We start from the raw sequence: 15581 nt of genomic DNA, 5'->3' as shown, positions 1-15581 counted from the left end.
ATGTAAGTGCGAAAGGGACGCGCATAGTGATAGTCGATAAAAATGGAACCGTGCTGAGCCCGCTGATTTTGATGAATTGCATAATAATATGTACAAACCAAACACACTCACACTTGGGCATGTTCGAAAACAACCATTGAGGAGCTGTCGAAAAACCGGTCAGACAACTTTATCAGTAGAAAAAGGCGCGAAATTCAAATTTTTTATGTAACGAGAACCTTTCGCGCCTACATTTTTTTAATGTGCCGCTCTTTTCTACTGACGAAAATGGCTTGACAGACTATACATAGGTAAGTACTTTTTACCAAAGAAAGAACATTGTTACATCATAACCGACGTAAATACATTTAGGTTTTGTTAATGATAGGTCGACTTTATAATTATAACACTTTATAATCCCAAATCCCAACACAGAATGAATTCTGAAACTATCCTGAACTATCCCTAGAAATTTTGACAGTTGACATCTGAGGCTGACAGTGACAGCTGTGCACTGTTTGATTTGTTTGTCAGAGGCGCGAAAGAAATGATATTGTTTTCTTTATTAATTCAAAGTAATTATTTATACAATTGTGTGTGTTGTACGAGAGAGAAACTTTAAACGATCTACATATATTAATGAATACCATCGAAATAAGTAATTGTGCACAATGGATGTTCAATTTCCATTTCCTTTTGAACCATACGAAATTCAAAAGAAATTTATGAGTGAATTGTACTCCACTATTGAAAAATACAATCTGGGTATCTTTGAGAGTCCTACAGGAACCGTAAGTTCTTATAATTTGATACCAACTACCGGTAACTTTGTTGTAAAACACATATTATATGACATAGGTTATGTTGATATGGTTGTTTCAGGGAAAGTCGTTAAGTATTTGCTGTGGAGCGCTGCAGTGGCAGAAAGATAGTTATAAAAAATATCTGGAATCTTTACAGAAGGAAATTGCCGATTTAAAACAAAAAATGTCAAGTATAGAGAGTAAGTTTACTAAGTGGTTTATTTTATTTGTAGTTGTCCAAAGATGATATTGCTTGTGAATTTTTGTAACCAGTATGAACATGTAGTGTCTATGCGGAAAGATAAGAGTCATAGAATGAATTGTTTTCCTTATATTCCACGACTCTTCTCTTTCTGCACAGGGGGTCATCCATTAATTACGTCACACGAATTTCTAGGTTTTTTTTACCCCTCCCCCCCTCCTTGTCACACTTGGTCACATTTGGCAAACCCCTCCCCCCTGGTGTGACGTCACATTTCTTCAACGGAATCGGCAAATATTTATTTAATATTTTATCAAAATATTTTTGACTAAAGAAATATTAGTAATTTTATAACCCAAAACTGATTAAAAAATAAAATTAAACGAATAAAAACGATTATCGTTTCAAAACCTTGTTATTTAAATGATAATTAGCGTATAAAATAATTAAAATACATTTTCGGTTACTGATGAAATTAAAGTGACGTCACAAAGTTTATGACTCCCCCCTCCCCCTTGTCACAACATGTCACATTTTCTTGACACCTCCCTCCCCCTAAACGTGTGATGTAATTAATGGATGACCCCCAGGCTCTAAAAGGTGAGTGCTATAAATATATACGAAAATGATCCTATGAAGATTAGAACAATCTACAGGTTGAAATATTCATCCGGCTTCTTAACACGTCCACTGAGGCAATTAGTATAACTTGTATTTAACCATACTTTGTATGAGTACTTTCTGCCCAGTGTGAGCATGTTAATTAAATAGATAGAGGTGGCTTCTTTAAATAATCTTTTGAGAAATTAAGTGTGAGTGTTATGTTCTTGTAAGTATAGTTATATCTTAGATCAGTCATGCTGTTCAGAACAGTCAGCTCGGGAATAACAAAAAATGTTACTTACAATTACAATAAGAAATAATTGGTGTTATAAATTTAGTAACAATTTCTTCAGCTACCGATAACTGGCTGGAAGAAAAATTTGAAGAAATAACAATAAAAAGAAATCTCATAGCATTAGAATTAAAACTTGCAACCCATAAAAAGAGGATAGACTCATTTAATGAAATGAAACAAAGAGTGAAGAAGAAAGAAAAACATGATGTAAAGAAAGCTATAGATTATAAAAATAAGAATACAGATGATTTGGAAGTAGATAATAAGGAAAATGGAGAAGATAAAGAAGATGTAGACTTAATTTTGGAAGAGTGTGAGAAAGGCAGTGAATCTGAAGATGAAGGTGATGAAACTGAAGAAAATGAAAATAATGATACTAAGGTAAGCTTAGGTTATATTTTTTGCATGATCATACACTTTTTTACCTTATTTCAGTGAATTATGGTAAAGAATTGAACATGACTCTCTATACTTACATCTAATCATTATGATATTGTTTTTATTATTTTTTGGCAGAAATTCATGATGAAGCATGAAAATGCTGTAGTTAAACTATTTAAACCACAATATTTTTTAAAATTTTATAATATAAATATATAAAAAAAATACTAAACAGATAGACCTTATCCTGGTAAATCTTAAGACACATACAAAAATACACCTGAGTGTATTATCTATAAGATTCTTTTTTCGTTTGCAGATATACATTAGCAGCAGGACTCACAGTCAGCTGTCTCAGTTCATTGGTGAAATAAAGAGGACAGTGTTCAAAGAAGACACAAGAGTGGTCACCCTAGCTTCCAGGCAACACTATTGCATCAATAGTGAGGTGTCCAGGCTGAAAAATGTTAATTTAATGAATGAAAGGCAGGAATTATTTTTATTTACAGCATGTTGCCATCTATCTAACGATTTAAGATGATTCTGTTCCAACAGATGGAAAAGTTGCGAAAAGTTTCAAATTTTTTTGAAAAGTTGTCGAATCTTCGATCGTCGAATCTTTCTTCGTCGAAAATTTGAAAAATCTATAAATAAGTCAAAATATTTACGTAATATATTTTGACTTGTTCCCTAGTTGTAGGTCTTATTTCGTTGCAACATGGTGACATCCTTATGCTCATTTAACCATTTCACCATAGTTCGAGGTAGCCACTGTAAAAGTGTACAGCATTTATAATTCTATTTGCTATGTTTTCAGATGCCTAGATATGCAAAAATCTAAAAACAAATCAACATCAGTAGACGAAGACGGCAAAGTCCTTAAGAAGACGAAAACGAAATCCTGCACTTCCTGTCCTTATTACAACCATAGCAACATAACGCGCCTGAAAGAGACGATGCTAGTCGAAATGATGGACATCGAGGATTTTGTCAAATGCGGGAAAACGCTCAAGGCTTGTCCGTATTACGCTTCGAGGATGGCTCTTGAAGATGCTGAGGTGAGATTGTACTGATGTTTATAATATAGAATATAATTCATTAGTTACCTACCACCATAAAGAAATCCATAAAGGGATCCAGGGGTCGTGAGTTCAAGTCTCACCCAAGACAGTAATTTTTCCACTTTTAAATTTATTCTAACCATAAAGAAATATAGTAAGACAAGAGTGCTCACTCCATACATCAGTTTTGGTACTTACCAAAAATATTAGTATTTTCATAGTCGACATCTAGCATCGAGTACAGTGCTACATCTATTGTCACTTGACAGTACTACTACTGTTACTTAAAGTACTGATAATTCCGCTACTCGATTCTAGATGTCGACTAGAGATGCAACGGATAGTTGTTTGGCCGGATACCGGATATTCGGCCTGACCATCGGCCGAATATTCGGTATCCGGCTGCCGAATATCCGGCCGGCGGAAATATACCTTAATTTCGGTTTTTCAGGTGCGCATTGTGCAGGTTTGACCTGTTTCCTAGGGAACGCTCGCGCGGACTCATTTCTAGGTTTGAAATGAGTGCGCGTGCAAGTCAGTTGAATGTATAATTGTTTTAAAATGATAAACGAGTACGATTATGACCGTGACTGTTTCTTAAATCCAAATTGGAATTAAATTAAATTAATAAAATAAAATAAATTAAAATAATGGCCGGATAGGCCGGATACCGGATAGTAACCGAATATCCGGTGCATCTCTAATGTCGACTATGAAAATACTAATATTTTTGGTACCAAAACTGATGTATGGAGTGAGCACTCTTGTCTTACTATATTTCTCTATGCTACCACTAGAGAAGAGCATATAGGTAAGGCGATTCGCGCTAAAATAGGTTTTTTAGACTTGCACCTTATTCTTAAATATGTAAGAAGGCGAAAACTCAAACCATGTCTATGACGTTGTCTGAACTGCACTCGAATACAGCTGTTCAATTGTACATACCGTCTAAAAAAAACACTCTGAAATCTTGTAGTGTTCTTTTGCCGTCTGGTGGACGCCGCTATTACGCTCGGTAGGCGGTAGGTAGTGTCATTATATGCAAATACAGCAACATTCTCTTACGAACTATTATAATAAATAACAATATGTGACGACCGGTCTGGCCTAGTGGGTAGTGACACTAGTGACCCTGCCTGTGAAGCCGATGGTCCTGGGTTCGAATCCCGGAAAGGGCATTTATTTGTGTGATTAACACAGATATTTGTTCCTGAGTCATGGGTGTCTTCTATGTATTTAAGTATTTATAAATATGTATATATGATATATATATATATCGTTGTGTAAGTACCCACAACACAAGCCATATTGAGCTTACCGTGGGACTTAGTCAATTTGTGTTATAATGTCCTACCTATAATATTTATTTATTATGTAATATATTTTCAGGTGGTGTTAGTAAGCCACGCGGGCATGGTGAGCGCCGGGGCCCGCTCCGGAGTCTCGCTCAAGCTGCACAACAACGTGCTGATACTAGACGAAGCGCACGGCCTCACTGCTGCCTTGGAGAACGCACATTCCGCCCCAGTGTCCGCCAAGTAAGCTGATCTATTTAACAGCGCATGAACGTGCACACTAGCGCCACAGCTAAATAATCGTGATTATTTAAATTTAACGAAAGATATTGAAGAAGGGGGCCGCTACGCACTGTATTGTGTATTTAAGTACCTTTTGAATACATCATAGTAGTTTTTATGTTGCTGGATTCGTCAATCTATGCGTCCAAAGTTAAAACGGCATAATATTATTGCCATGTTCCCAGGCAACTAAATGCTGTGAAAACCTTCCTGAAGTTCTACATCGACAAGTATAGAGCCAGGCTGAGCAGTAAGAACCTCTTGACGCTAAACCAAATGAGTTTCGTTGTCGGGAAGCTTGTTGGTAAGTTTTAAACTGAGCTTTTTCAGTCATTATTAGATAATAACGCGGCTACAAGGGGGCTGTCCATAAATTACGTCATCGATTTTTGAGGATTTTTGACCCCCCCCCCCCCTATAATCATCCAAAAATCATGCTTCAAAAGCCCCCATTTCCTCCTACTTCATGCTACCGTCATCCGATGTCCAGACCCCCCCCCCCCCTAATTTGAAATGACGTAATTTATGAATAGCCCCAAGGCAACGAAGAGATAGTAGACACCCTTAGGCCCACATGCACCATTCCACTAACCAAGGGTTAACTGGTTAAACCTGGAGTTACAATTTGACACTGGGTTGGCGGTTAAACCGCTTAACCCCGGGTTAGTGGGATGGTGCAAGTGGGCCTTACTTGTCTTTTAGCCGCAAACGCAACAAAAACAGCTGAAGTAGGCGCTATTCGTTGTGTGTACTCCATGTACAGTCAGCAGTAGAATAACTGCTAAGCGGGCGAGGTGTTCAAAATTACCTTGACATGTTCTTATTCTTTTACCAATAAATTCGCGTCAAGATCATTTTGAACAGCTTAGCAACTTTTGCTGCTGACTGTACCGTCTGTACCTCTAGCGGCTAAAATATTTTGCACTACTTTGTGAGTGGATATTAGTGTATGAGTAATATTCTATTCTATGGCATGTAAGCGATAAAGGTAGATATGAACAGCCAAGGAGTGAAACTCTGATTCTTAAAATATATTCTGCGCAATAGGGAATATAAGGCAAAGTTCTGCGTAGGTGGAACCACTAGCACATAAAGTAAACAAACCTCATTGACATCATCAATGACACATCATGCGTCACTAGGTCAATATGGCCTACCGTGAAACACGACAATCGAAAGTTCGGTTTCTGCCTCTCTATCACTCGCGTATTCGATCGATAGAGAGGCAGATAAAGATATTTAGATTTTCGCGTTTCGCGGTAGGCCGCCTGTAAACAAACCGCCTTGGTGCATCAATGTCATAGTGAAAACTTGTCAAAAATACTGTTTAAGGCCTAGTATGCATAAGTTACTCTATGGTTTACTAAACAAATTAGTGCTGCACTCTGGCGGCAGAACATTGCAGTAATACTCCCTATTTATCGCAAAAAAATCGTTTAATTTTGAATCTTGTACAAAGTCACGCTAAACTAATTTTTTAATTTATTTTAGTTATAATAAAACCCAAATCTACAGCCGAAAAACAAGAAGATACAACGATAATGACCCTTGAGGACTTCGTTATAAAGGCTGAAATCGATCACATGAACTTGAGACCGCTGGTAGAATTCTGTCGAAAAACTCGCCTGGCTCCTAAACTACACGGGTTTTCTATGCGGTACAGTCAGCAGGCGTTAGAGGAGGAGAGCAAACGTACAGTCGACAAAAAAAGTTCTTTCAAAGATTTCTTGAGCAACATCTCTAAGAAAAAAACTGAGGTCATAGAAAAAGTGAAAGAAGAAATAAAACCGGCAATACAGGTATTTTTTATCTTGTTTAAGCTGAGACTAAAGCCCTGTTTGTAAAAAACGCGGTGGTAGCCGAGTGGATATGACGTCCGACTTTCAATCCGGAGGTCGCGGGTTCAAATCCTGGCTCGTACCAATGAGTTTTTCGGAACTTATGTACGAAATATCATTTGATATTTACCACTAGCTTTCGGTGAAGGAAAACATCGTGAGGAAACCTGCATACATCTGCGAAGAAATTCAAAGGTGTATGTGAAGTCCCCAATCCGCATTGGGCTAGCGTGGGGACTATAGCCCAAGCCCTCTCGCGCGTGAGAGGAGGCCTGTGCCCAGCAGTGGGACGTAGGCTGAAATGAATGAAAGCCCTGTTTGTACAATCAGAATCAAATACGTGTTCCAAACTGTTAACTGTCAATTCGTAATAGATCTTATTTCAAATGCATAAGGTTGACTTGCCCCATAGGTCGCCTCTACGTCTAGGTAAAAACAGTTTAGGCAACATATCTGGGGTTCGCAGTTTCGTCAGCGTGGGATGATGATTGATAAAAGCTAGCCTCATCGGGCCTCAAACTTTCTACATACCAAATTTCACCTAAATCGGTTCAGCGGTTTAAGCGTAAAAGGGTAACGATAGACAAGAGTTACTTTCGCATTAATATTAGTAGGGATTACATATGTGTGTTGTCTCTGTGATATGTGTGAGCTACAAGTATGGAAAGTATCTACGAAGTAAATTACTAATGGCATTATTCATAAACGCGATACTGGCCTGAATTAGCTATGAATCGTTTGTCTTTATCTGTCATTTTGACTTATGTATTTGTAAGAAAGGGATAAAACATAATGTAACTAAATCAGGCCCGTAAAGTTTTATGAATTAAACATATTTCTTTAACAGGCCCCCACAGAAACCTCAGCAGGCAGCGGCCTGTACGCCATTCTAGACTTTCTGGATAGACTCTGCGATCGCAGCGAGAACGGAAGAGTTCTAGTCCAACGCGGCGAGAATGGTCTATTGAAGTACTTGTTGTTGAACCCGGCCGAGCATTTCTCGGATATCGTCAAACAGTGTCGCTCTGTGAGTGTTATGTTTGCTCTAGTCCGCACATTATACTACGACGTACATCCTCGAGATTTATATATATACGTTTACAAAGTAGTATTCATTTTTCAATGTACTAGGCATCGCACAATATGTTTAAAGCAAAGAAACATAAAATAAAAAGTACCCTAACTGACACTCCCCTCCCCCGCCCCTCAAGCCGCGCTCCCACTGATCGCCAGCAATCGTCATTCGTTTTTTTTGTGCGGGCATCGCAACATCGAAATAGTGATTACTGATTACCTACCTAATTATTACGTGTTTTTTCTTATCTATATAGTATCTTTAATTATTGTGTGCCTTGTGGTATAATGGGAAAACGAAAACACAAGGACAGGGACTCCCACATAAGAAGAAAAATACGGCGTTTACAAGAACGCTTGCGATATAACTCCACAGACTCGAGCGGGGGTAAGTTTTGTTTCCGTGTAGTAAAATATCAAACGGAAAACGACCTTATCTCGCGCGCTTAGCGCGCACAATAGACTGGTGACCCTTCCTTTCTAGAAATACGTGCCTACTATTTTCCTTGTAGGATTATCAAAGTGTTTATTAAATCACTTTTTAAATATCGTGTTTAAAACGATAAATAATAAGGTTAACCCCCAATAGCTCAACATCTATGTACATAACTAGACATATCATGGGTTTTTGGTTATACTTCATGATGCGGTCATGATTGATAACTATTTAGCATTCTATGCTTGTCTGATACCTTTATCGGAGTTTGACGCTTAGCGCTTTGACAACTATACTCCATGATGCGGTCATGGTTGATAGTTATAATGTCTGCGCCGACCTTAGGCACCTAGTAGCAAAATACACTCCATGATGTGGTCATGGTTGGTATTCTTATGGTCTATCCTCAACTTAAGAGTTCTTAAGGTTATACTCTGTGACGCGGTCATGGTTGATAACCAATTAGTCTATCGCAACGTGTTTGCGATCATGACTCAATGTTTTTTAAATTACGATTTATTAAGACATTCTTCTCGATACGGTTTCAGAAAGCCCTAGAAGCGAATACGCGCGTTATGATCCTGGTTCACCGCCACCCGATGAATACTATCAGGCGCCTTTTTCTGATGAGTCAGATGATTCGATTATAGTACGCCCAAGGTCGACCGTGTGTTTGCCCGGGTCAGCACCTGGAAACGAATCGGGCGCTGTAAACTCCGCTCCAAATTTGGATATAGCCGTCCCGCCAGGTGATAACTCGACTGGTAATGACCATGCCCCATCCGCTAATGGGGCTGCAGCCGACAGCGTCGCGCCTTTGCCGGATGACATCCTTGCGGCGCTCGGCGACCCCCAAGACAAGGACGAAAAGTTGGGTCCTAAAATATCGGAAGAAATCTCTGAACGCTGGGGTAGAATTATTGTGAACGGTCTAACCAAAGAACAGAAGCAGGATATATTGGAGAAGGCGCTAATACCAGAAAATTTTCTTCTACTGAAGGCTCCGCAGCTCAACCCTGAAATTGCACCGATACTGAGCGAAACCGTTAAAAATAGGGATAAAAGCATAGAAAAAATTCAGCAACACCTTGGTATAGGTATTGCTGCCCTGTCAAACCTCACGTCCAAAGTTATAAAAAGTGACGTCAACAAAATTGAGATACTCCAGAACCTCTCTCAAGTAAGTAAAATCCTATCGGATTTACACTACGAAAGCACCATGCACAGAAGAAAATTGGTCTCCCAATGTCTAGACAAAAATTTCCATAATATTGTTAAAGACGTTAAGAGGGATGCTTATCTCTTTGGAGCCAATCTGGGCGAAAAAATAAAAACATCAAAGACGGCAGAAAGATCTGGCCTGCAAGTTAAACGAAGTGATGGAAGGAATGAAAATGCGACCAGGAAATACACCTATCGGGAAAACTGGAGAGGCCCACCCAGAAGACAGGGGCAAGGACCTCGCAGACAGGGTGGGCCGAGGAACCGATATTACAACCAACGGCCATACAGACGCCCTCCACCAGCTGCAGACCGACCACCAGCGGCGCCGAAGCCGAGCCCCAAGAATCCGAAGACGACTTAACTAAGGTAACGTCCCACGCAGGACGATTACGTTACTATTTTAATATTTGGCGTGAGCTGACCGATGACCCCGTAATATTAGGATACGTGAAAGGGTTTGCTATCCCATTTGATAAACCAGTGGTACAATTAGGCTCAACTCCCCAGAACAACGATTTTACTATGTCTGAAATTGAACATTTGAATTTAGCAATTTCTAAATTACTTGATTCGGGCGCAATAGTACCCTGCAATAAAAACGTTCCTGGACAGTTCCTCTCAAAAATTTTTCTTACCCCTAAAAAAGATGGCACTTTTAGGTTTATACTAAATTTGAAGAGCCTCAACAAATTTATTGCTCCACAACATTTCAAAATGGAGGATATGCGAACAGTTAACAAACTTATGTCAAAAAATTGTTTTATGGCCACTATTGACTTAAAAGATGCCTATTTCCTGGTGCCTATAGACAAGTCTAGTAGGAAATTTTTAAGGTTTCAGTTTCAAGGTCATTTATATGAGTTTCAGTGCCTACCCTTTGGATTGTCCCTTGCCCCAATGGTGTTCACGAAACTGATGAAGCCATTTATAACCTCTCTGAGAAATAAAGGCCTTATTTTAGCTATATATCTAGACGATATAATCTGCATGGGTTCTACCTTTACCGATTGTCAAAATTGCGTCCGAGCAACAATTAGTCTGCTAATTAAGCTAGGGTTTGTTATAAACTACGACAAAAGTCATCTTATTCCTAGTCAAACTCAAACCTTTCTTGGCTTCGAACTTGACTCGAGAGAAATGTGTCTCAAGTTACCCTTAGGGAAACGCCAAAAAATCTATGATCGCGCTAAAACAATTTGTAAACAGCGCTCTATAGTCATAAGGGAATTCGCAAGTTTTCTTGGCCTGCTATGTTCTGCTTGCCCAGCAGCTGCTTATGGGTGGGTCTATACCAAGCGTTTTGAGCGAGAAAAATTTCTAGCACTTAAACAATGCGGGGACGACTTTGACAAATCCATGTTCTTATGTCCTAATCTTAAGTCAGATTTTACCTGGTGGATTGATAATATTATGACTGCTGAAAACCGTATACGCACCGGACGATATGCACTAGAAATATTTTCAGATGCCTCTCTTACCGGTTGGGGAGTAGCATGTAATACCGAAAGAACGGGAGGCTTCTGGAACGACGATGAATTGAAATGTCATATAAATGCGTTAGAACTCAAAGCCGCATTTAATGGCCTTAAATGTTTTGCTAATCACCTTTATAACACAGAAATATTATTGCGCATAGATAATACCACAGCAATATCCTATATTAACAGGTGCGGTGGCGTTCAATTCAAACACTTAAATGATTTAGCTCGCGAAATCTGGCAGTGGTGCGAAACTAAAAAACTTGTCGTCTTCGCATCATATATTAAATCTAAAGATAACTTTGAGGCAGACGAAGAGTCTAGGCGATCTAATATAGACACCGAATGGAGCCTATCCCAATCCGCCTTTGACACGATTGTAACGAATTTCGGCCGTTTAGAAATTGACCTTTTTGCGAGCAGAATTAATGCTAAATGCCCTAATTACGTTTCGTGGAAACGCGATCCCGAAGCCTTTAATATTGATGCCTTCACGATAGACTGGAGTGCCTACTTGTTCTATGCGTTTCCTCCTTTTTCACTTATTCTAAAGTGTCTACGCAAAATTATTAACGACCGAGCAACCGGAGTTGTCGTAGTGCCGTATTGGCCAAGCCAACCCTGGTATCCGTTGTTTATTAAATTATCGATAGGCAGTCCTATTTATTTCGGGCCTGATCATGACTTGCTTCTATCTCCTTTCAGGAGCAGTCACCCACTTTGGAAAAAGCTTACCCTGGTGTCATCTCTATTATCAGGGAAGCGTACTCAAGACAATTATTAAGTCCAGAAATAATTGATATATTAATCGCATCATTAGCAAAATCATCCTTAAAACAATATGATTGTGCATACAAAAAATGGTGGGGTTTTTGTGAGGAAGTAAAACATGACTTTTATACGATTGATGTTCCTGTAATACTTACGTTCTTTACAGCACAATTTAAAAACGGAGCAAGTTACTCTTCTTTGAGTAGTCTGAGATCAGCATTGGCTCTGATACTGGGTAAATGTCTTAGTGAAGACGAACGAGTAAGTCGTTTCTTAAAAGGGGTATTTAGGATCAAACCAAATTTGCCTAAATATCACAGTACCTGGGATCCAAATTCAGTACTTGATCATTTGTCAAACTGGTATCCCAACGAAAATTTGTCACTGGACAAACTTACAAAGAAAATGGTGGCTCTGCTCGCGTTGTCAACTGCACAACGTGTGCAGACGCTATCACTTATTCAACTATCCAGTATCACAACCAATGCTTCAGGTATAGAAATCATGATCAGCGATCTGATCAAAACTTCTGCTCCAGGACGCATTAATCCGCGGCTCATTATACCTTATTTCACAAACAAAGTACAAATATGTCCGGGAAAGACATTATCCGCCTACATAGAGATGACAAAACACCTTAGGAATCATCCTCAGTCAGACAAATTAATATTAACTATCAAAAAACCCGTACATAACGCTAGCCCGGCGACTATCGCCCGTTGGATTAAACAAGTGCTATCGGAAAGCGGAATAAATACTAATATCTTCTCCGCCCACAGCACACGCCACGCATCCACTTCGGCGGCTAATAGGAAAGGTATCTCAATAGACCTTATAAAACGAACCGCAGGATGGACCGGAAATTCATTGATTTTCGCGAAACATTATAATCGCCCCTTGAGTAGTGTAGAGGGTAGTGTCTTTGCGGAAGCAACTTATGATCATGTTTAGACGTAAGTCTTAGTCAAGCTTAGTTTATACCAATCATTAACTAACAATTTACCTAATAAACGATTGATTATGGATGTTCACTTTGTTATTTGCACCTATTTTAACATTGGCTCTAAACATCTACTTTGTAAACGTATATATATAAATCTCGAGGATGTACGTCGTAGTATAATTAATGGTTAAACGAACTTACCTTAAGTGAAGTTTGGCCATAATTATACAAGACGCACATCCGAAGAGATTTATAACCCTCCCAAACCCACGCACTTTCGCAGAAACTAACCCCAAAAATGTATAAAATAGGCGCTTTGCTCTAAAAATAATGACGATTGCTGGCGATCAGTGGGAGCGCGGCTTGAGGGGCGGGGGAGGGGAGTGTCAGTTAGGGTACTTTTTATTTTATGTTTCTTTGCTTTAAACATATTGTGCGATGCCTAGTACATTGAAAAATGAATACTACTTTGTAAACGTATATATATAAATCTCTTCGGATGTGCGTCTTGTATAATTATGGCCAAACTTCACTTAAGGTAAGTTCGTTTAACCATTAAGTATAAGACAATACAGTCATTCGACGAAACCGTCTAGACAGGGCAATCGTGCGCGGTGCGAGGGGTGGGTCGCGCGCACCCGAGCTGCATACATCGCCATTATTAGTAGCTCGGTACTACTTACCTTTTCAGAATGCACGAATCTGTAGCTGCGCGCATCAGTTGATTCGATGATTATCGAACCTGCTCACTAAATTTCACGAGAATCGGTTGAGGATTGCGACCTGTAGAGGAGAACATTTGATGCCTAAACTGAAACTGAGACCTTCGCTGACGCTTGGTCAATTATTTTCAGGTTATTTTAGCTGGAGGAACCATGGAGCCTATCAGCGAATTCAAAGAGCTACTGAAGAGCGACGGCAAAGAAGTAAACGTGGTGAAATGCGGTCACGTTGTCCCTCCGGACAATGTATTAGGTGTCTGCCTGTCCAAGGGACCCTCTAACGTCAGTCTTAACTTCTCGTATGAGAACAGGATGAGTAAAGAATTGGTAAGTAAGGCCTGGGGCCTTACCATGATGTCCTTATTGCGATTCTGTTTAGGACCTAGACTGAATTGCTAAGGGACGGAGTTATGCGACTTATATAGCTCCGTCCTTTAGCAAAACAGTTTAGGACCTAAACTGAATTGCAATAAGGACATTATGGTAAGGTCCCTGTAATCTGTGATAGTCAATTCATGGTCGTGGTATCACCTTGTACCTATGCTCGAATCAAATTTTAACAAAAAAATCGGCCGCCATCTTGAATTACTTCATTTTTGTTCTGTTCTCAATATACATAAAGCTAGTCGACATTGTAAAACAACGGCCGCCATTTTAATAACAAACCTGTGAGAAACAGACATATTTTTATATTAGCAATTTCCGACTTAAAATACGCGAGTGACCCGTTTTAATATATTTAATGGCCGCCATCTTGGATTTCTACATTTTTATTCAACCGCGTCTAATATTAAATAGATGCCTATGAATCCACTGTACCTATATAATTCTGTCGTTCAAAAACGACTTCTTCAATTGCACGTTTTTGACGAATCGCGATTTCTCAGTTCGGAGCGAACTACTAGTTTATTTCAATCTTTATTTCAGTTGAAAGAAGTGAGCAGCATCTTACGAAACGTGTGTAGCATCGTACCAGGCGGCGTAGTTTGTTTCCTACCGTCATATTCCTACGAAAAAATTGTCTATGAGAACTTAGTTGCGAACAAAGTCATTGAAACTATTTGTAAGAAGAAATCAGTCTTCCGCGAACCGAAATCTGCTGCTGAAGTTGATCAGGTAATTTTCAGCCTTATTGATGCGTGATAAAGTTCATTTTCAGTTACCTAGTTTATTTTAGTGACGTTTCGGTTGCAGGTTTTGAATAAGTTTGCTGCAGCTATAAAAAGTAAAGAAGGAAATCGAAATGGCGCGCTGATGTTAAGCGTTGTAGGTGGAAAACTAAGTGAGGGGCTCAATTTCAGGTATGTACATTTCGAAATTAAATTTTGACGTTTCTGTGCGTGATATACCCAACTTACCTTCGTACGAAAACCGACGGGGTGCTGGCAGACTGTGCCCCAAACTGTAGTGAATCGAGAAGCACTTACAATAAACAATTTCTTTATTTTTTCTACATAACGGTAGAGAACGAAATTTCAACGATAACTTACTGAACATTCAATTCTTTGCAGCGACGACCTAGGCCGCTGCATCATAGTAATCGGCATGCCGTACCCAAACGTAAAATCCCCTGAACTCCAAGAAAAAATGAACTATCTAAACAGAACTAACGGCTCAGGGAGTGCGTACTACGAGAACTTATGTATGAAGGCGGTCAACCAATGCATCGGTCGTGCTGTGCGCCATGCTAGGGACTACGCCTGCGTGCTGTTGGTCGATGATAGGTATTCGAGGCCGCACACTATGGCGGCTTTGCCATCTTTCGTGCAAGTAAGTTGTTCATTTTATTACATAAGTACCTTTTAATGTCACTTCGGTGACAAACAAGTATTCGGCTCGCCTGATAGAAAGCAGTTACCGTAGTCTATGGATAGACAGCGGTGCAACCTGCGCGTTGCCGATGCCGACGCTTTAGAAACTTGCAAGTAATTCAATGCTACTTATATGTCAAAGTACTGCAAATAACTTTAAGTAAATTTTATGATAATTGTGGTATAAGAAACCAAACGCAAAATAAAATTGCGATTACTTGATTATTAAATTACATTTTTTGTTTCAGAAATCCCTAATGTCTAACTGCAGTTTTGGTCCAACTGTTGGGGGCATGGCGAAATTTTTCGCTAAGCACAAAAACTCGTCTTGAAACATATTTATTTATTTAAAAATGTAATAAATAATGATCATAAAAATGTAC

General features: G+C 39.2%; 1 protein-coding gene across 1 annotated transcript; it reads left to right on the top strand.

The window, feature by feature from the left end:
- The first annotated feature begins 524 nt into the window (after window positions 1-524).
- Window positions 525-15574, top strand: LOC134792236 (ATP-dependent DNA helicase DDX11). The gene is made up of 14 exons (XM_063763499.1): window positions 525-770; window positions 862-982; window positions 1941-2263; window positions 2583-2749; window positions 3081-3321; window positions 4714-4862; window positions 5087-5205; window positions 6393-6700; window positions 7587-7766; window positions 13520-13714; window positions 14315-14503; window positions 14582-14688; window positions 14899-15157; window positions 15447-15574. The coding sequence occupies exons 1-14, from the start codon at window positions 651-653 to the stop codon at window positions 15528-15530; spliced, it is 2562 nt and encodes an 853-aa protein (XP_063619569.1). The 5' UTR covers window positions 525-650; the 3' UTR covers window positions 15531-15574.
- Window positions 15575-15581: the final 7 nt, after the last annotated feature.

This window comes from Cydia splendana, chromosome 7, assembly GCF_910591565.1.
Source record: "Cydia splendana chromosome 7, ilCydSple1.2, whole genome shotgun sequence".
Taxonomy (NCBI): Eukaryota; Metazoa; Arthropoda; class Insecta; order Lepidoptera; family Tortricidae; genus Cydia; species Cydia splendana.
Note: the sequence above shows the minus strand (reverse complement) of the source record. Positions and strands in the feature narration are given on the sequence as shown.